The 25,105-nt window shown below is 43.8% G+C and overlaps 1 protein-coding gene and 1 long non-coding RNA gene across 5 annotated transcripts; one reads left to right on the forward strand and one right to left on the reverse strand.

Moving 5' to 3' along the window:
- The first annotated feature begins 339 nt into the window (after positions 1-339).
- LOC144727398 (uncharacterized) lies at positions 340-1,536 on the forward strand. The gene is made up of 2 exons (XR_013587375.1): positions 340-806; positions 1,491-1,536. It is a non-coding gene; the product is annotated as an uncharacterized LOC144727398 (long non-coding RNA).
- Positions 1,533-25,037, reverse strand: LOC144727395 (uncharacterized). 4 transcript variants are annotated; one of them, XM_078606186.1, is made up of 10 exons: positions 23,566-25,037; positions 22,431-22,544; positions 21,048-21,395; positions 19,900-20,175; positions 18,920-19,285; positions 16,602-16,916; positions 15,782-15,883; positions 12,262-12,531; positions 10,321-10,406; positions 1,533-3,660 (listed from the first exon to the last, which is right to left on the reverse strand). In XM_078606186.1, exons 2-10 carry the CDS (start codon positions 22,522-22,524, stop codon positions 3,376-3,378), a joined length of 2,142 nt encoding a protein of 713 aa, XP_078462312.1. In that variant the 5' UTR covers positions 22,525-22,544; positions 23,566-25,037; the 3' UTR covers positions 1,533-3,375. The 4 variants fall into 4 exon arrangements, with proteins under 4 accessions (XP_078462312.1, XP_078462314.1, XP_078462315.1 ...); XM_078606188.1 differs by lacking the exon at positions 21,048-21,395; XM_078606189.1 differs by lacking the exon at positions 18,920-19,285.
- Positions 25,038-25,105: the final 68 nt, after the last annotated feature.

Genomic DNA, 25,105 nt, shown 5'->3' on the forward strand with positions numbered 1-25,105 from the left:
CAGCTCAGTGTTCGTAACGGTAAGCACTTACTGTATGGTTTCATGCTACAAAATTTCAGGCTCCTTAATTTCGAATTGACATCATGCCAAGAAGTTGCTGACCACTTTGGCAACAACGGTGTCCTAGATGTGCATCGTTGTAAAAAAAAGTATTCCTTGCAATTTTTTTTTTAAATTGCTGATGGAAACTAACATTCCATAAACCTAACAAGGAACGTGGACATATAAATAAGTTTAAAAGTTGAATTCTGTTTTCTATTTTGGAAGGAATATAGTTTTCGATCTTAGTTCCATGATTTGATTTTAGACATATCTTTGTACACAACTTAATCTGTACAATTTAACTTTTTTTTCTCTCTGGGATAGTGCGTCGGCAGTGGTGCATAAGCACAAATAACAAAAAACGCAAATACATTCGTCAATAACAATGAAAAAAAAATATATAATAAGTGATGTCTCAGGCAGTGGTGTGCCTTCTTTATAAAACACAATTTAAATTTGCATATAAATTAGCACAAAAAAGTACTGTATTACACTACATACTGATTAATAATACTGTTCTGCCTCACGGCAGGTGTTTGTCTCACGGCAGGTGTTTGTCTCACGGCAGATGTGGGGGTGTGTGTACACAGGAATTTCCTGTTTTGATGCCGCGTTTGGTCACATGACCAGGAAGTTACGATTTTAGATTCCCTCTCAACCACGCGGGTGTCAGCCATTACACAGAGTACAAAATGGAGGCACAAATAACGTCTCGGTGACCACAGGTGCATCTGTTCATTGTGGGACTTTAAGAAGCATTGTCTGTAAGTTCGTTTATGTTCTTATAATACTGGAAATGCTGTTATAATGTTAAAATGACCGTTATAATGCTGTAAATGCCTTTATAATGCTGTTAAATTATGATAAATGAGGCCTAGTTACCAACGAAGCATGCCACTTGCCTCATTGTGAATCTTACTTGTAATTGAATAAGTCGAGTCAGACTTGTACCCATGTAACCTTTTTGCGATCTTGAGAGCAAGGATGACGAAAAATCTCATCCACAGTTTAGTGTTGTGTAAGGCTATACATATTAATTTTAGAACTTTCGTGACTGCAGGAATTATTGTTTCTTTCGGTTAAGTCACGTCTAAAGATAAAATAATAAATTAAATAATAGAATACGACGATGTTGCAATCGAAACGTCGTATTCTATAATTTAATTTAATTTCTTATTTTATCTTTAGACGTGACTTAACCGAGAGAAACAAATAATAAGGCTATACATTTAGGGCTGCAGTATGGTGATCACACGATGTGCTCTTAACACAGTAGCTTATTCTCTTGTATAGCTATTCAGTACTAATGTAGGTGCCTGGTCCATCCAGGATCTATTGTTGAGTTTCATGTTATCTAAGACAATGTTATGATGCTGTAGTGTTCATTCATTGTATTGATATTTCCAAGTATTAACAGATGCTGTATTTGTGCTGTGTTTTTCCATCAGTTTTACCTCGTTCAATTCATTAAATACGTTTGGAGTTGGATGTTCACCCTGGCTCTGAAGCTTTATTGAATGCGAGGTTATCTACTCGGATATTGGTGCAACGCAGCGCACAGCGAGGCCTAGACAAATACTCAAACACAAACATCAAATTGAAGAAAAAAATCATGAAATGTATATTCCAATGCTATCAGTAGCCACTGCGTAGATATACAGATAACAATGTTTTGCAGTCGAGACTCAATACTTTGCACACCAATACGGAGCTCAGCATCAAGATGTCATCGTAATCAAGCTGTTGATGCCACCACACCTCACCAATGCCATGTTTTATCCTCCACAGCTGCTGCACAGTACACATGCAACCTACAAGATCTGCCCTGACAGTATCCCATCATCTGGCATTTCTAGTCTTCCCCCTATGTTACTTGATGCTTGGACAGCACTCCCGACCTGAACTAGCCATTTACGCCACTCCAAACTTATCTCTCCACTCTTCCAAAGTGATGTTCATAGCCCATCCACAACCTGGCCCGGCTAAATGAGCACAAAGAGTCGCAATTCTACTTTATAAGTAGATACAGACCAGAATCTACACGTTAACAGCTGCATAAAATGTAATTTTAGTTATATCTTGAGTTACAGAAACTGCTTAAAAAAATATCGATTCCATTTCAATGAGAATGTGTAAAGCAAGCTATATACAATCCTATTAGTTGGATACAATCTACCGGTCATTAATATGCACGTGGTCCTATGGCAGAATGCTAAAAGTGTACTCGGGTCATGGGTTAAATTCTCAAGGGTGGTCGACTCAGTCCATCGTACTCAAGGGTGCCGATAGAATTAGCGCTTTGCAGGAAGTGCACAATCGTTTCGATAGATTTGTCGCTGGCACGGGAATGTGCAAATTTTAACCCCAAGTTCAGGACTGCCATTGTAGACGAGGCACTGCCCATGCTCACTTGAATATTCAGACCACAATGTCTATAATGATGGGTTATTTCCGGTACACAGGTAGATTTCCACAAATCCACATTCCAATTATCTGTGAATCCTAAAATGTACGGCACCTCCCACGGTTCACAAAAAAAGCTCCTAATATTGCAGGGGCGGTACTCCTGAAAATCCGAGGGGTTTTTTTCCCCTGAAGATTTGTCATTATTTACGTGGAGATGCAGGGAAACACAGAGATACAAGAGGGGCAGATGGAGACAAGAGTCAAATGGAGCTTTAACGAAGATTGAGATACAGAAACGAATGGAGATTAAAAAAAAGACGTAGATCCGGCAACAAGAGGAGAGGCGGGAAACGTCCGGAAAATCAAACAGAGAAAAATAGCGGTGCACAGAGACAAACCAATGAAAGACAGATATACAAAGGCAAACGGAGGTATAGTACATATACAAAGGTGTATCTAGCACAGGAAAAATTGTGCTTACGTTATCTGTGGAGTAGTTAAGCATTTCTGCATTACTTTGACTTGGATATTAAGTCTCAACATGCAAAAATCTTTAACTACAGATCCACATCGCAGAATTGGTCAATTCGGCTTTTATATAATAAACATTGAGAAACTCCAACAATCCACTTTTTTTTTTACAGATTGGAGTCGCAGCAAGTCAGTCCGAGCTGCTCCTGCAGTCCAATACCTCTTACAATAAAATTTCGACTGTAATATTATTTCAACTATATTGCATCCACTTGTAAAATGACTTCAGCATTGAGAAAATCTATCTTGAAGTACAATTTTAACTCAAGTAATGTGTTTTTTTTCTTTCAACACGGAATTTAAAAGTGATGTGGCAAGTTGCTCTTAATAAGCTCTATATGAATGAGCACTTTTTTTGCACACTTTTGCTAAAAAAAAGTACATTTCAAGCTGTGTTCAGTCTTTCCCCGGAGGGTTGCCAAATGACAACGTGGCGTAAACAATATCGCCTTCGTTCTCAACGCCTCCTCCGTAATTATCGTCGCCAATACTGGCACATTCATCGGCAACACCGGCGCATTCATCCCCATCCCTGCCGTAGCCGGGGCCAGCTCCGTCTTCGTCTCCTGAGGGCCTCGATGCTTGCTCAGGATGGGTGGTCTGACCGTCTGCCGGACCACAGCATGTCTCCACTTGATCTTCCCGCCGAGGGTTCTCCAACACAACTCTTGGCCCCTTGCGCTTTAAATGATAAAATAAAATAAGAAAATAAAGTAAGAAAACAATGTATCACTATAATCCTCAACACTGCCAATGACTTAGTGCTGTAAATTAAAAAAAAGATGTAAAGTAGGCTAAATTATTTAATCAATTTCCCTTCAAAGCAGCAAGAGGGGAGCAGGGAGCGTTGACATTAGTGGTGATGGCATATTACAATCGTTGTGATCATCAGCCATGATCAATGCACTGTTGGACAAAGTCGCTTTAATGTCAGATAAGTACACAACAGTGTAAGTAAACATTTCCTCCTGCACTAATTTACAACTTAGTCGTAAATTAATTAAGCGTTCCAGTAGATAAAAAAAAACATCCATAATATTGGTTTTGGGTTAGATCGCATAAATATATAAATGTGTCGTTAGAACCTGCCATCACCCGACACAGCCAACTAGTAAGGGTTGTCACGTAAACAGAACGTGTCGGGTGGTGGCGGGTTTTAACGACACATTTATATATTTACGCGATCTAACCCAAAAACCTATATTATGGATGATATTGGTCGTGAAAGCCTACGTGTTAAACAAAAAAAAAACACTCCGTCCATCCAATTGAGGGAGGTTCACAGGATTAGTCGTTAGCTCTTTCACAATGAACTGGAACTTTACTTCCACAGGGAACACATAATTTAAATCAAGGATGACGTCTCCGTTCAACCATATACCACTGTACTACCAAGACCTGGGGCCCAAGTACCAAACGGCTTACGAAATTCTCGAAATTGCGTAGACCAAGATTTTTCCCAATTCCAATTCCACGTGGGACAGGGTATATAGGCAAGGGGATTTGCGTAACTTTTCATTGGATTGTTGGGGGCAGTAGCGAGCAACCTTGAGTCTGCCTTGCGTCCACACACACAGACACACACCATCACAAACATGCACGCAGACACACACGTCCACACTCACGAATGTGTGTGTACATACAATCGTGCACAATCGTATACAAATACTTTCCCAACACATGTATACACTGTCCCAGATAGACAAAGACAGCACCCCCCACAGAGCATTTTAACAGACTGATATCGAGCACGTATGAAGGCCGACATGCTACACGATACACACGTACATAATACACACTCTCTCATGCACACACAAAGACATTCCTGCATACAACAAACCGCCATTCATCACTTAAGTGACGATGACATCGCCACGGCACTTGTCCCAAGCTAGATGCACCTTGAGGCCACTTGAAGTGTTGAAGGCTCGTTGGTAGGAGGTCATGGAACAGACTCAGGTGTCATGGGTCGACTGAGGTGATTGGCAGATCCATCGCCTGTGGTCCCTACTATGCCAACTTGCTGCGTGTTTTTAGCGGCCCGGTGCTCCGCTCGTTGTTGAGAGCGTAGCTCCTCCGCTCTCCACTGTTTCTTGAGGGCGACTGCCTCCAACTGTCCACTAGCGTCCTTCATGAGCCCCCTCCACAGAGGACGATTTTTAAACCATTTGTAACAGTCAGCAAGTCCAACCAGCTCCACATCCTTCTGTACTGCATCAGCTCAATCTATTCTGTAGCTCGTGACATGCCCGTTTAGCCCCTTTTACCCGGCCATACAGAAGCTGCTTGGGTATGTGGTGGCTGGGCATGCGGGCTACATGACCCAGCCAACGCAGCCTTGCCTGCCAGAGGAGCTCACAATGGACTCTTTTAAGGATCTATGGTCTCCTAAAAACAATCCAGTCTGCTTAAACCCAGGATGGATTGTAGGCAGGGCAGCCTGGATGGTTTAAACTTTCGCAGATGTTTCTTTAAAGGGCTCCACGTTTCGCAAGTGGAGAGGAGGGAGGGCATAACTATGGCCAAAGAGATCCGGAGCTTCATATGCAGCTTCCACACAGAATTACGCAGATGATCACAAGTTGATGCCACTTGACTGATTAGGAGTGAGACCTCTGCTACAAAACCAGAGCTGGTTATAAGCACATTACCCAGGTATGAACAATTCTCCACTCTCTTCACAACTGCCCACCATCACTCATGGGGAGTGGAGGGAGGGAAGGATTTAATTACGTAAAATACTCAGGCAGATGCTTTGTTTTTGTAGGACTGATAAGGCATAGATAACGCGATTGCGTTCGGTGTTCGTCAAGGTACGGGTGGCCAATCTCAAATTGAAACCGGAAAAATGTCATCCATTACAAACATCTGTGCGGTATCTGGGCCATATTGTCAGCGCGTCCGGAATAACCACGGACCCGGACAAGACGGCGTGCGTGCGTGATTGGCTAACCTCCAAAGTTGGTGGGTGAAGTGCGCAGCTTCCTCTGGTTTGCGACATATCACCGACGGTTCGTTCCGCATTTCGCGACGATTGCCAAACCATTACACGCTTTGACCGCAAAAAAACAGAACTTTCAGTGGGAGGAGGAGGCCGCGTTTGTCACGTTGCATGATCATCTTGCTAACGTGCCTCCCCTCGGCTATCCAAATTTCTCCCTGCCGTCAGTGACACGGGCATAGGAGCAGTCTTGTCCCAGGTAAAAAACGATGGAGAGAGTGGTCGCATATGTTAGCCGCGTGCTGTCTGCCGCGGAGCAACGATACTGTGTGACACGCAGGGAACTTGTGGCCATGGTATATTTCATACAGCAGTATAGGCCATATCTTTATGGCAGGGACTTCATTGTGCGCACAGACCATGCGGCTCTCCAATACTCCTTGCGAGTTGACCAGCCGTCCAGCCAGCTTCCACGCTGGCTGTAAATACTGCAGGAGTACTCGTTTAAGGTAATCTCGCGAAAGGGTTTAAGAGGCACTGCAACGCAGATGCCCTGTCCTGCCTGCCGCTGAGTGTGCGATGTGCGTGCTCGACGGGTGCTGCCAGGTGTAATCCACCTGAGGCTGGGTCACCGCATGTTGTGGTGGCGTCAAGTCACGCAGTACCAGCCGAGGTGGTCACACCTAGGGACAGCACATTGGGCCTCATGCACGCCGAGTGGGGATGGCTGCAGGTAGAGGACGTGACACTTTTGAAATTGCGGCGCTGCACTGCGGCGAAAAGCGGAAATTCTGTCACGACGGGAGTGTCCCATATAGTCCTTCATGAAGGACTTTTGATCAGGTGGGATGAGGAGCTGCAGCGCTATTGTACAGTGGTCCCCACCGCCCTGCGGGTAGGGTGACGCGGGTGGTGCACAAAAATAAGTTAATGCATCTCGGAGTCCGGAAAACGTTGCTGATGCTACAGCAAAATTTTTATTGGCCAGGTATGTCAGACGATGTGTACCGCCTGGTCAAGGGCTGCACTGATTGCACGCCGTAAACCACCGGTGAGAAAGGCTCAGCCTCCATTGCAGTCTATCCCGAATTAATGAGCTGGTTGCGCTTGACATTCTGGAGCCGTTTCCGGCTACCCAAAAGGGAAATAAATTCCTCTTGGTCGGTGTGGAATATTTTTTCTGGTGGCCAATGGCTTGCCCCCTACCAGACCAATCAGCCGCATCCATCGCCGATGCATTTTTGCATAGCTACGTGATGGAGAAGGGAGTGCCTGAGCAGCTTCTCACAGATCAGGGGCGGAATTTCTCGTCGACATTGCTGCGGGAGGTATGCAATGCTTTGGGTACCAAAAAGATCAGAACGTCACCATACCATCCTCAAACGGATGGCATGGTAACACGCCTGCACAGGACCGATGGTCTGTTAGGCAGTTAATGAGTTGCAAACGGACTGGGATTTGCACGTCCCATGGGTCCTAGTGGCATACAGGATGACCTCACATGCCACGATGGAATTTTCCCCGTTCTATCTTATGTACGGGCGAGAGAACGAACCCCGCATGGAAGCTCAATTGGGCATGGCTTTGGGGAAAAAGGAAGGCCACCATGCCTGCGCCCATGCAGGTCATGCTCGTATGATTGTTCGAGGCGCGTGAAAAGCAGCGAGGGAAAATTACGCCAAAAAGCAGGCTGAAAATTAAAAGAGCACGGGGCAGCATGAGTACTTGCTTCCATGGAAAATTGATGACAGGACTTGGTTACACTACCTACAGGTACCACTGGGTACGTACCCCAAATTACATCGGCCATGGCGAGGTCCCGTTGAAGTGGTGGAAATTAAAAGGCCACATTGTGTGCGGATACAGGCAGGGCGTCGCCGTTAGTTTGTACACCCGTCACGTCTGAAGCCCTATGTTCATCCCCAGATAGACAGCTCATCCCCAAGTCCTGTACGGCTGGTGTCTAATGTGTCCGACGAGCCGGGGCAGCTGGTCCCGGAACTGTGCTTCAGAAAGATTGCGTTGTGCCGCCCAGAGGATCCAAGCCTCTGAAGCCTGGAAATTCTCCCGAAGCCGCCTCTTGCGAAGGACCGGAGGCTGGAGCCCGGTCAAACTCTTCTGTTGAGTCCATTAAGCCATTTGTGCAAGTCCCCAGAGCCCCAAGAAAAGTGCCGGCTGGTGACCAAAAGCGGCAACTGCGGTGTACAAATAGTACACACGCCAGTGAGCGACAGTATACGCGGGTGTGTCGGCAGAGTGGAAGAACAGGAGGGGTCCATCTGGAAGAACCTGGAACCTGCTAGTGGGTTCAAGAAGGGGGGCGTGGCCACGGTGGAGCGAGGCCACGCTGCTAAGATAAAAGGGGCTGAGAGCCGTAGCTAGAGGCTGTTTGTGGTAATCGGATTGTCTTGTCACCATCGTCACTGCCGTCTCTGTCATCGCTCGACATTGCGCTGCTAGACAACCTGCCAGCTACCTTAGCGCCGTCGATGTTAGACGGCTAGTGTTGTATCAAGTGTGTGTAGTCGAGATCGTGTGTGTTAATAAAAGGTGCCTTCACAATTATCGTCTCCGAAGTCCTGTACTACATTTGTATCCTCAAGACGAGCCACAAGAAATGCGCCTTATTTTTCTCTGCATCGTTTACATTATTTAACATTTTGAAAGAAAGTAATGCAACAATCTTGATTTGAAGCTTTCGTGACTGCAGGAATCCATACTCTTTGGTTCTTTCGATAAAGTCACGTAGGTAGAAAAATAATAGATCACAATGTTTCGATCGCAACACAAGCAATCGTCATCAGGTGGGACAACCACAGCAAGAAAAAACTGCTGAAGTAGGTGAGATGGCCTGCCAGCACTGAACCAATTTCTCAACCACATAAATTCCATACACCCATCTATCAAATTCACCATGGAAGTGGAAAAGGATGGCAAGCTACCATTCCTGGATGTTTTGATCGAAAGAGACCTGATGGCTCGTTGGGACACTGTCTACAGGAAAGCCACCCACACGGATGCCTATCTAAAGCCTGACTCCCTCCACCATCCAGCCCAGAAGAATTCCCTCATCAAAACACTACACCATAGGGCACGTTGCATCTCTGACCAGCATCACCTAGCCAGTGAGCTGGAGCATGTACACTAAGCCCTCAGGATGAACGGATATTCTGACCATACAATCCGCAAAGCTGTCTCCCCAGCCATGCAGAGACAACCTTCTGATGATCCAACAAAAACCATCACTTTACCATACATAGCAGGGGTTACCAAAAAGATTTCCAAAATCTTAAACAAACCCAAGATCCAGGTTCGTTTCAAGACAGTACACAACATCCGTGATTTTATCCCATCTGTAAATGATGTGATTCCTGATATGCAATACCCGGGTGTCTACAAACTGAGTTGTGGCTGCGGCAGCAGTTACATTGGGGAAACTAAATGTCTCGGACCGCGTTCGCGAACACAAGGCAGATCTGAAACACGGTAGGACCAATACCTCTGTCATTGCTGATAATTATTTTAACGCAGTGGGCTTACACGAAATTGACTTTTCCAAGACGAAGGTACTTTGCAAACCCACCGGCTATTATCAGAGATTTGTTCATGAAGCCATCCAGATATATAAACACAGACACAACTTCAACCGAGAAAATGGGTACAAACTAACCAATCATTGGAAGGAAGTTATTAACCAGGTAAAGTATTAACTGACTGTGATGTTTCCATCCTACCTGCCTATGTCAGCTGTTATTTCCGACTCTCTGCGTCTTTCTCTCTCTCTCTGTGCATCTCTCTCCGATCTCTACTCCAGTGACTTGGGTGCTACCGCGGGGTCCACTTTCTGCCCCCCCTCTTCCCCCTCCTTCTTTCTCCCTCCCTGCAGCCAACCTCTCCAGTGCTGCCGCGGTGGTCCATTTTATTACTCCAGTGACTCGGGTGCTGCCACGGGGTCTACTTTCTGCCCCGCCTCCCCCCCTCTCTCTCCCCCCCTACTGCCGAGGCCTATATAACCTCGTGCCATGGCAGATCTCTCATCTACTTCAGCAGTCTTTTCTTGCTGTGGTTGTCCCACCTGATGACGATTGCTTGTGCTGCGATCGAAACGTTGTGATCTATTATTTTTCTACCAACGTGACTTTACCGAAAGAACCAAAGAGTAATGCAACAAATTGGAATGAACTAACAATGTATATACGGTATATTCATCACCACGGGGAATCTATAACTGGATGGCTCGCCTGAATTATGGGAAATCGCAGGATGCTAGAAATGCAGTCTCCACGTGTTATACTTGATTTTGAGGTCTCCGAGTGGACGATCGATGTTCAAACAGGGTCCCTAATTTGCTGTCCCACTCCACAACACAATAACACCGCGCAAATGGAATGAGAACTCACCATGAAGCTGACTTTGCTGTAGGTTACCGCGTTCTCGTTTTCCAAGGTCCTGGGCTGTTTCTGTGGTAGAGTGCTGGGGACTGTATCTGTTGCGTCGGGTGATGCGTGAATGGAGAATTCAGAATTAATGACAGTTATAATTGAACACGATCCTTCTAAGATACAAAAAAAGTATTGCAAAATGTGTCTGCGGTAATCTATGCCGTACTGTATATAATGCACAATTGCACAGACTTCGAATATAAAAGTCCGGCATTCCGTTTGTCCGTTGGTCCGTCAATGAAATGATAAGAGCCTTTCAGAATTCCTGAATCAAAAAAATTATGAAAGTGGACCCCCTACCCCCTAAATGTGGGGGTAAAAAGTTGATCCAACAGATTTACAAAATTGGCGGCCAACCTCCCCCCCCAAAAAAAGCCCTCCGTAGGAGCTAAAATAAGGCCGTAGTAGGCCACTGAAATTTTAGTTATTTAACGTTCAACTGGAAAATACATAAACATGCAAAGAAGACAAAATAAAATGTTGAACTTTTAAAACAGAAAATGCATGCAAATTGTAACTATGCGTCCGCTGTGAGATGACAACCACTTTTAAACATCCAGGTTATTCAGCTCTGAGGCATACACATTTTCTGGATATACTACGGGACAAAATATATCTCAAAATATCGGGAACAAGGAAGGGCACGACGTTAATGTGTCGTCTTGAGCGGTGTATTGTTATTGTTGCACAACTGACCAAAACAATATTGACTTTCAGTGTCCTAGAAATATTTAGAGATTTGCCAGAGCATGCAGCCACGACTGAAGGAATACAATCCCAGAAAAAGAAACCGTGGCAGGTGGCAAAAACCCGAGTTTTATGCACCGTTAATGATTTAAGAGGAAGGCCTTGGTACATTTTGGGCCCCTTCTAGGAGGCACTTGACACGCATGAGGAAGTGGTGTCTTAGCAATGGACATCGTGGGGGGCCCGGGGGCGGGGCAGGGGGATTAGTCAACATTGAGGGGGTTTCCGTGATTGAGCATCCCCCCTGCCCCACTGCATATATATTCACTTTAAGATATTTTCTTGTTCATGTTTTTGTTTGTTGCGGTTGCACCCGATTCAAGAGCCGAATGGCTCACAGGGCTATACCTAATAAATGAACTTGAACTTGAATTCAGCCCTCACGATTTAAGGATAGCGATTCGATTAAACGATGTTTTTTTCTCACATTGTGTGATGAATGTGGCGTAAGAATAATCAATATGAATAATAATTACGAATACAGGAAAGGCAAACTGAGTACAATGGCTTTCTTTCAGGAGGGTCCCTGGCTTTAGACCCAAAGAATAGAATGCGTGTAATGTTTACGTGTTTAATTTTACGCTGATTTTGGCCAATTTATAACTGTTCATACAAGGTGAGAGGAAACAACCTGAGCAATCGGAGGAAACCCATGTTGCTGGCAGGGGCAACACTCCCTTTCCGTAGAAGATGGAAACAGATGGAGATTAGTCTACTTGCTCTCCCGCCATCCCTCAAGTCAGGGTCTGGGCACCTCGACAATCCACGGGAAGGAAGATCACACATACCCTGTGTGATCCACCAATTTATTCGAGAACCACAGCGCTTGATTGCAAGGGTCGCGCGTCGTCGTTACCGCTTGGTTGAATTGACGAATTGTTAAAATACGAGGAGACATATGGGGCTCCCTAATCATAATGCGGTGTTGCTTTGTGTGGGGCCGCCGATAAGAGGGTACCTGCCTAGCCTCGAGCCCTCGGAATATGCGCAAACTACTCCCCCCCCCGTTATCACGCTGTGCTTGACGTGTCTGGCCACCTGCCCAGCGCTCAACACTGAACATGCGATGAGAGGGCTTTGTAAAAAAGAAAAAACCCCGAGCAGGTCCGACTCAAGACGCGCAACAGGGTAACACCTGAAATGTGCACTCGCCTGAAAGTGTTGCACTGTCGACTTCTGGGCCCGCACGGCCCAGCCCTTGGGCACTGGAAGCCCCTTTGTTGGCCTTTCGAGGCTTCTTTTCCACATTGCTGTACACAGCCTCGTCTGCAGACACCCTGGTAGGCTTATCGTACCCCGTATCTCTAGCCCTCGGAACCGCGTCTCGCGGGTTTGCATCCAGGCTGTAGTCGTTGTTGGACGGAGGTTGCGCCGATGGCATCAGTTCTGGATGCAGGCACTCGTGAGGTCGGCTTTGCTTTGCTTAAGATAATATAGAAAAGCGAGAAAAAAACACACGAACCAGTTCTGAGACTTTCCGTAAAACGGCGACGCACAGTGCATCAGACAGACAAGCACATGCAGGCTGGAGACGAGAATAATTCCTCGAGAGCAAAACACGTGATTGTGACAAAAGGATCGCTGCTCCCATCATGCCTTCTTCGCATGTCACATGACACCACCAAACTGCATGTATAATGCACGCAACCCATGTCGTAGGCCATCGGAGTAGAACGAAATTCGCCACACTGAAGTCCCAGTGGTACGAACAAAAAATCTGTTGGCCAATGATGGCTTTCGCCGCACCGATGATGCCGAACAAAAACTAATCTGGATTACATGTGTCTCGTTTTCCTGCACCTCCGATTAGCACGGTTGGCTGCGAACAGCCCGAAATAAGTTCAACCTACGCACAGAATATGGCGGTTGTCTAAAACAGCTGTGTGTGCATCACACGCCAGTGGTGATGTCACGTGACATGCAAGGCATTCTAGGAGGACCAAATACCATGGCCATTATCGCACCATTTGCTCTCTTGACAATATATATGCACGGTATTATGTAGCGGGCTTTATATTTTTCTTTTAACGGAATTTCAAACGTTGAGTGAGGCCATGTTTGGGATATTTAATCCTCGACCCAGAGATGATAAGTTGAGGGCAGAGAGGAGACGTGTTTTGACACGTGAACAATTGTAGTTCGTCACGTTTCTACTGTCTATATTGTATCCGCTTAAAGTTTGGCTTTGCAATAGACACACGTGGTTACGAAATATGTATGGGCAATGCCATCAGAAACATTGCATGCTCTGGTGGGTCCTTAAATGAGCAGAAGGAACTCAATGGTTGAGGCAGATAAGGCAACGACTACCACAATGTTGCTAAATTTCCTTTTTCGGAAACAAAAAAACAACCTCGCTTAAATGTCCTTCCTCATGTAAACCACCCATCATCAACATCATCCATGGTCAATCCACTGCTGGATGAACCCCTCCCCAAGCCACCATCACGACTCATAATTCTGCAATGTACCAATCCACATAGCGGCCTACGCGCAAGCTCATTGCATTGCTCCATCTCCACGGTAATTCCATGCCTTGGCTGCCACTCCAGTATTCTTGATCATCGTCCGTCATCCCTTCTGGTAATGTGTCCGACCCAACCGTCATGGATGACGTCATTAACCTGTATATTAGAAATCCGATGGAGCTGTGCACTATTAAATCTAGATTGAAAAAAATTCTTTAGAAATAATTTTTGTGGTTAGTTTGTTGTTCCCCCCCCACCTCCGATTTAGCACGGTTGGCTACGTATGGTGCGAAATAAGTTCAACATACATAGACTCACACAGAGTACCATAGACTCACACAGAGACCCACATACTCTCACAGAGAACCATAGACTCACATAGAGACCCACAGACTCTCACAGAGAACCATAGACTCACACAGAGACCCACATACTCTCACAGAGAACCATAGACTCACACAGAGACCCATAGACTCACACAGAGAACCATAGACTCACACAGATAACCATAGACTCACACAGATACCCATAGACTCACACAGAGACCTATAGTTTGTTGTCCTTCCCCCCGCACCTCCGATTAGCATGGTTGACTATGTATGATGCGAAAGCAGTTCAACATATATATGTTCTCTAATCAATTAACAGCATTCCTGTTTGTGCATAAATTTCTGTTTTGTTCTATATTCCGTGTTCATGGCCATGTTTTCTGAACCATGTCATTGCACGCAGTACACACGGATTCCTTAGGCGCATGAATACTGTTACTTTTCATAATCAAGCTCAGATTCCCAAAACATACAATTTTGCACTTGTCCGCCACTTCATTTCATTTTTTTTATGATCCACCTTCAATCGCTGTCCCAGATAATCTCGGCTCTGTCATTTAATTGTGTCCCTCTGACAGCGATCTCAAATTGTTTGGCGAACTGGTTGTACCTTTGCTTTGCTGATATTTTTCCAGAGCCCAGCGTTCCATACTTCTCTATTAGGTTCTTGTCGAATTTCCTGCAATTTATTCCCATTGGTGGACGTGACGGTGATGTTCTCTGCGTTCATAGTTATGCCTTTGTTTCTCCCATGTAATTTTGGACAGGCGTCACTGTGAACATTTTTGTGTGATGGCATATCACCTTTGTCTTACTCCCCTCTTGAAATGTACTGTGACACTTTCTGCGTGTCATTCTAGTGCGGCTTTTCTGCTTTATGGAAATAAAAAAGACCCCTTTATCTTCTAAATGTTTTGTATTTCGGCCTGGGTTTGTGAGAGCTTCGATGATCAATACATTTCTACTTTAGATAAAGTGTCTTTTCGTAAGTCTACAGAAGGCTAGGCGTAATGGTTAATTGAAGTTAATTGGTCTTTTCCAGAATCTGATTATTAGTATGTGGTCAATGGCGAATAAACCTCTTCTAAACCCTGTTGTTCGATTTCTGATTTGTTTATTACTCCGTTCCCAGTCATCTCGAGACGTGGGACTTAAGAAACCCGCACAATTGATTCAACTGCCGAGCCAGAAGATGGAATCGAACCGGCGACCTCTGGATTGCAACCATTAGACAAACTGCAGCGATTCACAAAAATATAACCGTCATTATTTGTTAACATTCTGTTGTCAGGGTTGTCACAGTTCTGTGTCATGTTATTTTGCAAAAAGTGATCCCGTTTAAATTGATACATTGGAAAAGCATTTTGCTGCTCAGCAATTGGATCTGAGGAATCGTGGAGTTGATTGGATTAGCTCAACGTAGAATTTGGGTGGAGACTGGCGATTGGGTACTATCACGCCCAATTGTGCACCCCTAGTATTTTTTTTACAATCCTTTGTTACAACATTTCTGGATGAAGGCCTGCCTGGTTATCGCAAATGTCTACATTTTGATTGCCAATAACTTTAGCTGCGGTTGGCTTGACTGCCAAACCAGGAACACACTACACTATGACCCCAGTAACCTAAGTTCAATTCCCAGCCATGGCTCGCAAACATTCTTTGCGAGTGATATCTGAACAAGTTAATAAAGGGGGGCCCTCAACCAGCACTGACCAGCATGGCGAAATATGGTAAAAAAACTCCCACAACTGACACAGCATGGGAAGGCCTTCATCTGCAATGGGCTGAGAAATGAGCCGTGCGTTACTGCACACTTCTGAAATGTTTTTTTTCTGTACGTTGGTTGGAAGCAATTGCGAAAAAGCAGTGTACCCCTTCTCCGTCTTCGCAGAATGAGCAGTATGATAAGCAGAATAAACAGCACGCCCAATGCAACGACTCCGACAGCCACCAGCATGACTATATCCAAGTGATCTGTGAAGGCAAAAAAGCATGTCAATTCAGCCATTTGGATGGTGTTTGTGAAAGGGTGACAAGGCTGAAGCACTTAAAGTTATTGTCGTCATGCTCCTATGAAGATTTTGAAGGCGTTCATCACCTGTTGATGGATATAATGGTAGTGATGATCGTGGTATAGGTGATGATGAGGATGGTGATGATTATGGATGTGATAATGGTTAAGGGCGTTGATGATGGTGGTGGTGCTGATGACAGTGGAAATGATCATTGCAATAGAGGTGTTGATGATGGTGGCGATCATGGCCAGGTTGATTCCACTAAAGTTCCTGCATGGACCAGTCACCCAGAACTCACTGCTCTTGTGCAAATAAGAGGTGACGCATAATTTGCTGATGAATCTATTCATATTACCATTGTGTATTCCACAATGCTACTAGGACACGGACAGTAAAATGTGTGAATAGACAAAAATAAGATCCAGATCTGCCGTCACCCCCAAACATCAAAGCGGAAAAGAGAAGTACCACGTTCTACACTGATCTACAAATATAAGATATGCTCTGTGTGAATGTGTTTAATTCGCCGAGGATCATAACGGACATCGAAAAATCACAGCGTGCATTGCCATTCACTCCGGCAAGTCCATTAAAGACGCCCCGTTAATCGACAGAGCCTTCACTCAACAAGGAGAGGACCGCGTTGGAAAATCCTTGTGATATTGAGTTTTCATCACCTTTGTCTTCGTAATGGAGTGTGATAGTTTCCTGGAGCATTGACGGGAGGTTCACACCCTGGACAGAGCACGGACATTTCTTCACATAATGGTCTGCTGATGGCGTGAAGTTAAGCCTGCTTGTGATGTTGAATGTTCCATCTGGAAGCGCCGTTTCAGTCTCCGTGATCACTCCTCCAGTGATTACATCCTCGCACCAGGTGATGTTTATCGAGCCCCTGGGGTACACGTTCGCTACACTGCAGCTCAGGGAGGCCGGTTTTCCAATCGCCAGTGCAGGCACATCTTGCTGTGCGAGCACGCTGTCTGGTACCGCTGTGATGCAGAGACAGAGGAGTGGACATTAACACAACGTTTTAGTCTATACCAGTGGCGGCTCGTCAATAGAGGGCGCAGGGGCGCCGCCCCCATCAAGATTCAAGAATATACATATACAAAAATTATATAAAAATACATAAAGATGTGCCGGCTGGTAGTAAGAAAAGCATCAGCATTTAATAAAAACTGGCTTTAATCGGTCAACTATTTTCTATGTTTTTCAATGTGTTTCATGCGGGGCGCCGGACAAATGGATGTCTATGTGAGACTTTAAATTTTCGGACAGCATGTGACCTGAAGCTGGTCTCTAATTGGTTTCTTAAAGATTCTCCTCGGGGCGCAAGTCGTTGCGTCCCTGGCCAATCAGAATTGGATACATGTTATTTTATCCAATCTGATTGGTTCTCGTCACCTGTCATTCAAATTTACGCTCTGGGCCACTACTGCGAGTGCGCAGGCCACACCACTTCGACACTTGCTAGGCTGATCAAATTTTTTGTGTAAACAATGGCAGCAGTTCATCCAAATTCTGTAATTTATTTACAAAAAAACCCTTTCACAAGGCTTTCGCTGGAAGAAATAAAAAAGATAAAGGATCTCGGACTGGACCAACCTGATTTACAAATCCAGCAGCAGGCCAGTGACAGAGGACGAAGCTACACACGAAGCTTCACCCGCGCTTGTTATGAGAAACGGAGGTGGCTGGCTGGATGTGATGTTAGCAATTCTCTTTTTTGTTTTCCCTGTCTTTTATTTCAAAGTGTCGGCACTGAAGTTTTGTGGACAACGACGGGGGTAAGAGACCTCAAACATCTCTCTGACAAATGCAAACGTCATGAAAGTAGCCGCAGCCATATTGATAATAGCATGAAACTAACGTTTTAATGTTCAAGTAGGAAACATGCTTTTTGGTACTTTGGTCTGAAATGTATATAAAAGAGAAACATTTATGTTCAAGTAGGAAACATGCTTTTTGGTACTTCTTTTGGTCTGAAATGTAAATAAAGATCATCAAAATTTATATTCAAGTAGTCAAAATGGTTTTTGGCACTGCTTTATATTTATTTGCCCCCCTCAATAAAATAAAAAAAATGCGCCCCCCCAAAAATAAATATCACCAGCCGCCACTGGTCTATACGATTAATCGCTTCTGACGTTTAGGTTAGACAATCATGGCATTAAGCCCACGAGTATTATTGTAGTCAGTTTAACACACAGTAGGGTTTCGCGACCAATAGTATCTATAATAGAGGTGTTTGGGTGAGATCGCGTAAATATATAAATGTGTTGTTAAACCCGCCACCAAGACAGAGCCAATCAATAAGGTTTGTCATGTAAATAAAATATGCAAAGTCGTTACTAGTTTAAGCACACAGGTGTGTTGAAGAGGAACCCACAACATTGTAAATGATGAAGCTGGAACCCACAACATTGTAATTGTTGTGGGTTCCAGCATCATCAGCGTTGCTCAAAAGATGCAGACATTGTACTCGAATGGTCAATATTGTGGGTTTTACCCACCAACACACCGGTGTGCTGAACTAGTAACGAATTGGCACGTTCTGTTTACGTGACAAACCTTACTAACAGGCTGTGTCGGGTGGTGGCGGGTTTAACGACACATTTATATTTACGTGATCTAATCCAAAAAACATCTCATATATGTTGTTTTATGTTCGTATTTTAAGTTGTGCTCTATGTTGTGTTTTATGTTCGTGTTTTATGTTTATATATAAAGGGAGTGGATTTGATGTATTCGATTTCAGTCAAGTTCCGAATGCACAAAACCGACACTGCTTCTGAACGCGCAATAACATTTTCACCACAGTATTGCAAGCATGGGTACATTGACACGTAGAGTACGTAGTCTTACATGCAATACATACTGTTATTTAGATATTTGGGACTGACAAATTAAATTGTTAAAGCCCCCAGAAATGTGTGTCTTTACGTGCATAATTATAAAGCCTTGTCAATAAAAATGCTTTAAAAAGACTCACCAGTAACCTTCAGTTCAATTCCCATTCTTGCAACTATTACTTTACGATCTACTTCCAAGTAAAAAAAATAAGTGTTTGCATCCGATATTCTGATGTCTTCAATGAGTAGAGAACAGTTGCGTGCTGTCAGGTCACCAGGTAGAGACACGCGGCCTTGATAGTCTATTATTCTTGTGGATTTGGCACTGACTCGGTAGACAAAGTTTTCAAAATCTCTCGCATCGTTGAGGAGCCAGTAGCCTTCCACGTGTGACGATTTAGTGAACGTTTCAGTGCAAAATGAGCACGGGAGCATTGCCTGTGCACCCTTCGTCACGTGCACCACCTTGGCCCCATACGTCACTGAGGAGGCAACGCCGCCTCCACCTGTTGTGAATAAAGAGTCACGTTTGCATTTGAGCGTTCGTTTTGGGAGTTCTTTCAGTAATATTTATTTTGTGTATTACTTTACGACTTTTTGTATTTGTATTAATTTTGAAGATATATTTTTCTTGCAAAGATTCTACGCTGATCGCATCCACGCCGCTTTTTCGAACCACACAATTAGGCCATTTCTACACATTTTTATTGAATTTGCTCTGTTGTCCGTATATATATTTGACGCTTAATACCTTCGGATTTACTAAGCCTAACGAGCTGACATTTTGTACACACAGACTCGTCGTCTCGCGAGACAATTCAAGATTTCATTTCAAGAACCGGTCCAGATCCCACTGATCCTGGGTCTGTGTTTTTTACTTTATTTTTAATTGCACAAGTTTTTTTCTGTTGCATTTCACATAGCACACAACGGCGTAATTTGGTTCTACTAAATTATGACGAAGGCTTCTTGTCATAACTTCCCATTAATGTTTTTTTTCTTCTCCAGGTTAAATGTATCAGCCTGGTTAAGTCACCTGCATGTAAACAAGTCATACCTAATGCCAACACACAATGGTGCAGATAATGGGATTTAACGATGTGTTTTGCATGTCACTTACACAACACGTTTAGATGTTTATGTGAACTACCACTTCCTTCGGTGTTCGTTGCTGTGCAATGGTACCAGCCGGAATCTTCCACCTGTACTCGTCGTATTGTTATTCTTTCTCCGAACGTGGCCAGTGACTCTTTGTGCCCATTACGCATTTCTCTGACCCACGTGACGTTGTGAGGCGGGGGCCAGCTATCACTCTCACACATCACAGTCACATTCATGCCCTCTGTCACTTTGTCGGGGTCAAACTTAACTTTGATGTCTCTGGGTTTATATGGATCTGAAAATACAGATGAATAACATTGGGAGAGAATTATGGATTACGGCGATGGAAATAATTGGATGATATTGAACTCAAATATTTACTTAATAAATGCGTAATATCATAGTGTTACTTCACACATTAAATACCAAATATCTTTGCAGTTCATCCATTTTAAACGCGAACAAAAATTTACATTTCAACTTCACTTGTCCATTTTCGAGTATCTTTTACGTCAAGTATATATAAGTATTAAAGGAAACCCACTAATATACATATTTTATTAATGTCCAAATCGTGTGGAACGCGAGGAGCGCCGAGCAATCGGAATGCATTGCACATTTCAAGTATCCCTGGGAAGAGAATGTCAGAGTGCACATCGGTGAATAGTTACCGTGTAAAACAGTTGTCAACGAGTAATGTGACGGTGAATGTATTCACCGATGAATCCCGACCTTAAGCTCACGACTCATGCATTCACCTGCAGGCGTGAACGGTGATGTTTGTATATCTGTATATGCTGTATTTAATGGGTTTATATAACCCCAGCCAGCTATTAAAATCACGACATTCACTCCAAGTGTTTAAAAAAAGGGGATTCATTATTGAATCAAACGACTCCGTTGAACCATGAAAAGTTATTGCACGCAGGTTGCGCAACTCTGCGTACACTTACTGCCAACTCGTGGTGGCACTGACATTAAAAAGGCCAAATCAGATTGCATAAACACTACAAATGCTGTATAAAAATGTGTCCTAAATTGTGATGTTAATATTTGAAATCGCCAAATTCATCAACAAGTAAATAAGTAAAACACTTTTTTGAAGATATGCAATGACTATATTTTCAAAACGACATAAGAACATGAATAAAAATAAGTGGGACATACATTTTACTTCCAGCGTAATTCCTCGCTTTCCAGTGAAGCCGTTCGTCACCACAAACCGAAAGAAATAAGTTGAAGCATCAGAACTTTTTACGTCGATAATCTTAAGGGAACAGTTTTTTTCCTTCAGGTCTCCAACGAGAGACACCCGGTCCTTATACCAAAACACTGGAGCTATTAGGTTGTACACGTTAATTGATGAATGAGCGTAGTCTTTCTTCCAAATAGCCAGCGTCACTTTAGATCCATCACTCTCGGGGTACGTGAAGGAACAGGGAAGAATCACGGTGCTTCCAGGGCAGGTCACGACCTTTGGTCCATAATTCACTTCCCACTCCACTTCAGCTGCCACTAGAAGCAGAGCCAACAGAAGCAGCAATAATCACGATCATGTAAAACCTGTCAACCAGCAGCCAAATGTGGGTCATGATACGAGTGACCAGTCAAAATCATTCGTCATTATACCATTACGTGAGCATCACACGGTTGGTGAATCGGTTGCTTAATTATAATATTGCGAAAGATAGGTCATCTATCTAATAAAAAAACATTCACAGCTAAGCGGGTTCATGTCATGGTGTCATAGTTATCACACTGGAATTATCCACAGGTTGCCGAATAGATTAAATCTTCCGGCGTGGCAGTTTGAACAATGGGCAAGTTTCTAAGATCGCCCTGCCATGCGCACCCAGCAGTATAAATGGATGCCCCGCAGTCGATCGGCAAGGTCGCGTGTGGTGGGGCAATGTGTGGGTGTTCACGCCTCTTCCCAGGCACGTGACTAGTGCGGACAGCGTAGGCCAAATAGCCACTCGAAAAAAGCTCTCTGGAGCTCACGCGCGGGGAAGTTTCTGCTAGCAGTGCTATGAGCTTATGTGATTGCAGCCCTGCACATTTACGGCTAATATATATGTTAATAGATTTAGAGACTCCACGTCCTGAAGGTCTTTTGATCTCCAACTGCTCGGCACTGCCAAGTCTAGGTTGCACTCATTTGGTGACCGGGCTGTTAGCGTGGCACCCAAGCTGTGGAACGCCTCGAAATCAGGCAATCGGAGTCGGTAAATATGTTCGTCTGCTTTGAAAACCCAAAGTGGCCTTCACTCTTTTGTTTAGTCGGTTGCCCCTGGTTCTGTTTTTGTTTCCTCCTTTTCATGCATTGCGCATTGGGATCCTAGGCTGGAATACAATTTAAATTGTATTATTATTAATGGCAAGAGCAGGTCTTTGGTTTCATGATAAAGATCCAGGAGTAGCAAAAAGAAGACGTGCGCCCCATGATGAGGGCATTTCATTGCCAATGTGCCATGGAGGGGTGGATATGGCAGGCCATCTGGCCATGTTCGTATGAGACGGTGTAACATTTGTGTGCATGGCATAACGTACCTTCTGGGTGGTGTCTCAAGGCAAACCAACAAATGACACCGATCCACATTCTGCCAAACACTGCCAAGCCTTGCGCGTGGAAATGCATTCTCATAGCATTGAAATACAAAAAACCTGGGTACAATGGCACGATACAGCAGCACAGAAGCATTGTTTTACTTATTTTTAACCTCAATGATTATCATCAATGATCAGCTAAGAAAACATGTAAAAAATTCGAACAAAAACATTCAAATAACTCATTGTAAAACATCCCGTTTTTTATAATAAGTCATGGAAGGCTGTAACAGATGAAGTGATGACGTGATTGATTCAACATGGTTACCAAAACCGGGGAATTATATTCACGATTTAGTAAACATTTGCCGCAATACTTCCACAGAATTATAAAGTACTCCATTTGTACACAAATCGGTGTGTGTACATCCACACCACTGCATGCATCTCGTGCCACGTGTTAACATCTGCGCTGGGAATACTGCACAAAGATGTCCAGATGCGGTGCTGCCTCAACCTCCTCCTCGTGCCTTGTCGGGTGATCATTAGCGACACTAAAGATTTTACCATTAGAAATCTTTCATCTTTGCATATATACACGCGAATAGCACTTGCCCCAATAGTCTGTAAAAAGCTATATGGGGGGATCTTTGTGATTCTGGAAGTTAGCTCATATCATGGCTGCAAGATTTGTACGGAATGTAAAATTGCTAAAATCTAGGAAAAATAGAGTAAGTTTTGCACGGCGTTTTAACTTTTGGTAAAGCTATGAAGGTTTTTAACTAAACTATTTTTTCATTTTACCAGGTAAGGCCCACGGAGCTTATTGAGCTCTCTTTCAGAAGTGACCTGGCCACAAATGATAGCTCAACGAAGTGGCTTACCGTGTGGAAATGTATACAATCCAACTACCCTAAATGCATGTTTGTTAATGTTGAGGGAAAAACCCAAGGACCGGAGGAAAATCTACACGACCTTGGGTAGAACATGCAAACTCCAAATATACATCAGGCATCATGGTCGGGATCGAACCCGCGACCTCCTGTATACCAGGCGAGGGTGATAACATCTCGCCCCAAACCACAAGTGCAAGAAAAATGATCAATATAAAGTATACAACAATGAAAATTATCCTTACCTCTGTAATGTCCAGCCTTATTTTGGATGTAATGACAAGCAATGCTCTCATCTGAGAAGTTGATTAAATCAGTTTTCTTGTTTTATACTTCATGAGAAAAGGGAACCAGCCTTGTGACGTCCAAAACTCAACTTCTTGTTTCTTTTTTAATAAACGGGAACTCGCACGTTCTTTGGACACGTCTGTCCCTCCCTCCCACCATCTCTGCAGCTCGCCAATCAATGTTTTTCATGATAGAGGTTTTTTTGGTTACATCGCGTAAATATAAATGTCGTTAAATCCACCACCACCCGACACAGCCTATTAGTAAGGTTTGTGACGACACAAAACAGTCCATTTCGAATAGATTTTCTAATTAGTCTTGGCCAGTAGTAACTAGGCTTGCACAAAACTTCAACATTATCATAATCAATTGAGTGTCCTTGTGCCACACGTGTTTTGCTCCTGCTGACAGTTGTATTTGGGAGTATTTAATATTCCTTTGGTGTTCTTTTAGTCTCAAGCTGATCATTCGTCCTGTCTGACCAACATAGCATTTGTCACAATAGCAATTCATCCGGTACACACTTTCTATTAATGGCTTTGGTAGTTCATCTTTAGGACCATATTATTTGTTTCTGTATTTTATTTATCATGCCAAATCTCACTCGGATGGTTTGTTTTTCGAAAAATCTGTCTAGTTCAGCAGTTACTCCCGCAATATACTCGATTGTAATAGTTTTAATTTTATTTGCTTTTGGCATTCAATGCCCTGTTGATTTGTGCATCATTGTAACCGTTCAATTGCAGCACTTCTTTAACACGTTTAACTTCACTTGTCAGACCATCGCCATCTGACACTTTCGTAGCCCGATGTATGAGCGTCTCAATGAGAGAGGATTTCTGTGCGGGGTGATGGTGTTGACTCTGCATTCAGACAGGCGTCATTGTGCCTTTTCTCTGGGTGAACGCTCTGCGGGTTCTTCTTATTATTACATGCTTTTATTATTATACGCTTTTATTTAACTCACTCTGTTGTCGTCGTTGTTGTATCCTCTAATCTTGTAACTCAATTTTAACCCACTTCCCAATGTGGTATCGACTGCAAACTTGGTATACTTACGTCATACTGATGACAATACTATATTCTATCATGAAAAAATATATATTTTAAATATTATTTTTTATATGTTATGTTTCGGCTTGGGTCTAATTGTCCACGGTCAACTGACATTGGCTGTAATTGCTCACGGTCCCTTACGTTATGACAAGCTTCGGGCCCACTTCCTGGAGTCGTGGAGTTCTTCTATCACTACAGTACATTCATGTTGACGCTGTGACGATCGATATTTTTACTTTTTAGTACATTTCATAAAAGCATGTTTTTAATAAAGTTTTTGAAATATATTTTATTTTACCATTTTGGCTGCCCTCCCGAGCAGAACTTCCAAAAAGTTGGATATCCAAAGCTCTTGCTGCTGACAAGGGCCGATCAACTGTTGCGGTGCCTAATGCACGTGACATGGTGTACACAGACTCGTCTCGCGTGACAATGCAATAA

The sequence above is a fragment of the Lampetra planeri genome, chromosome 25 (genome assembly GCF_965212315.1).
Source record: "Lampetra planeri chromosome 25, kcLamPlan1.2.h2, whole genome shotgun sequence".
NCBI lineage: Eukaryota > Metazoa > Chordata > Hyperoartia > Petromyzontiformes > Petromyzontidae > Lampetra > Lampetra planeri.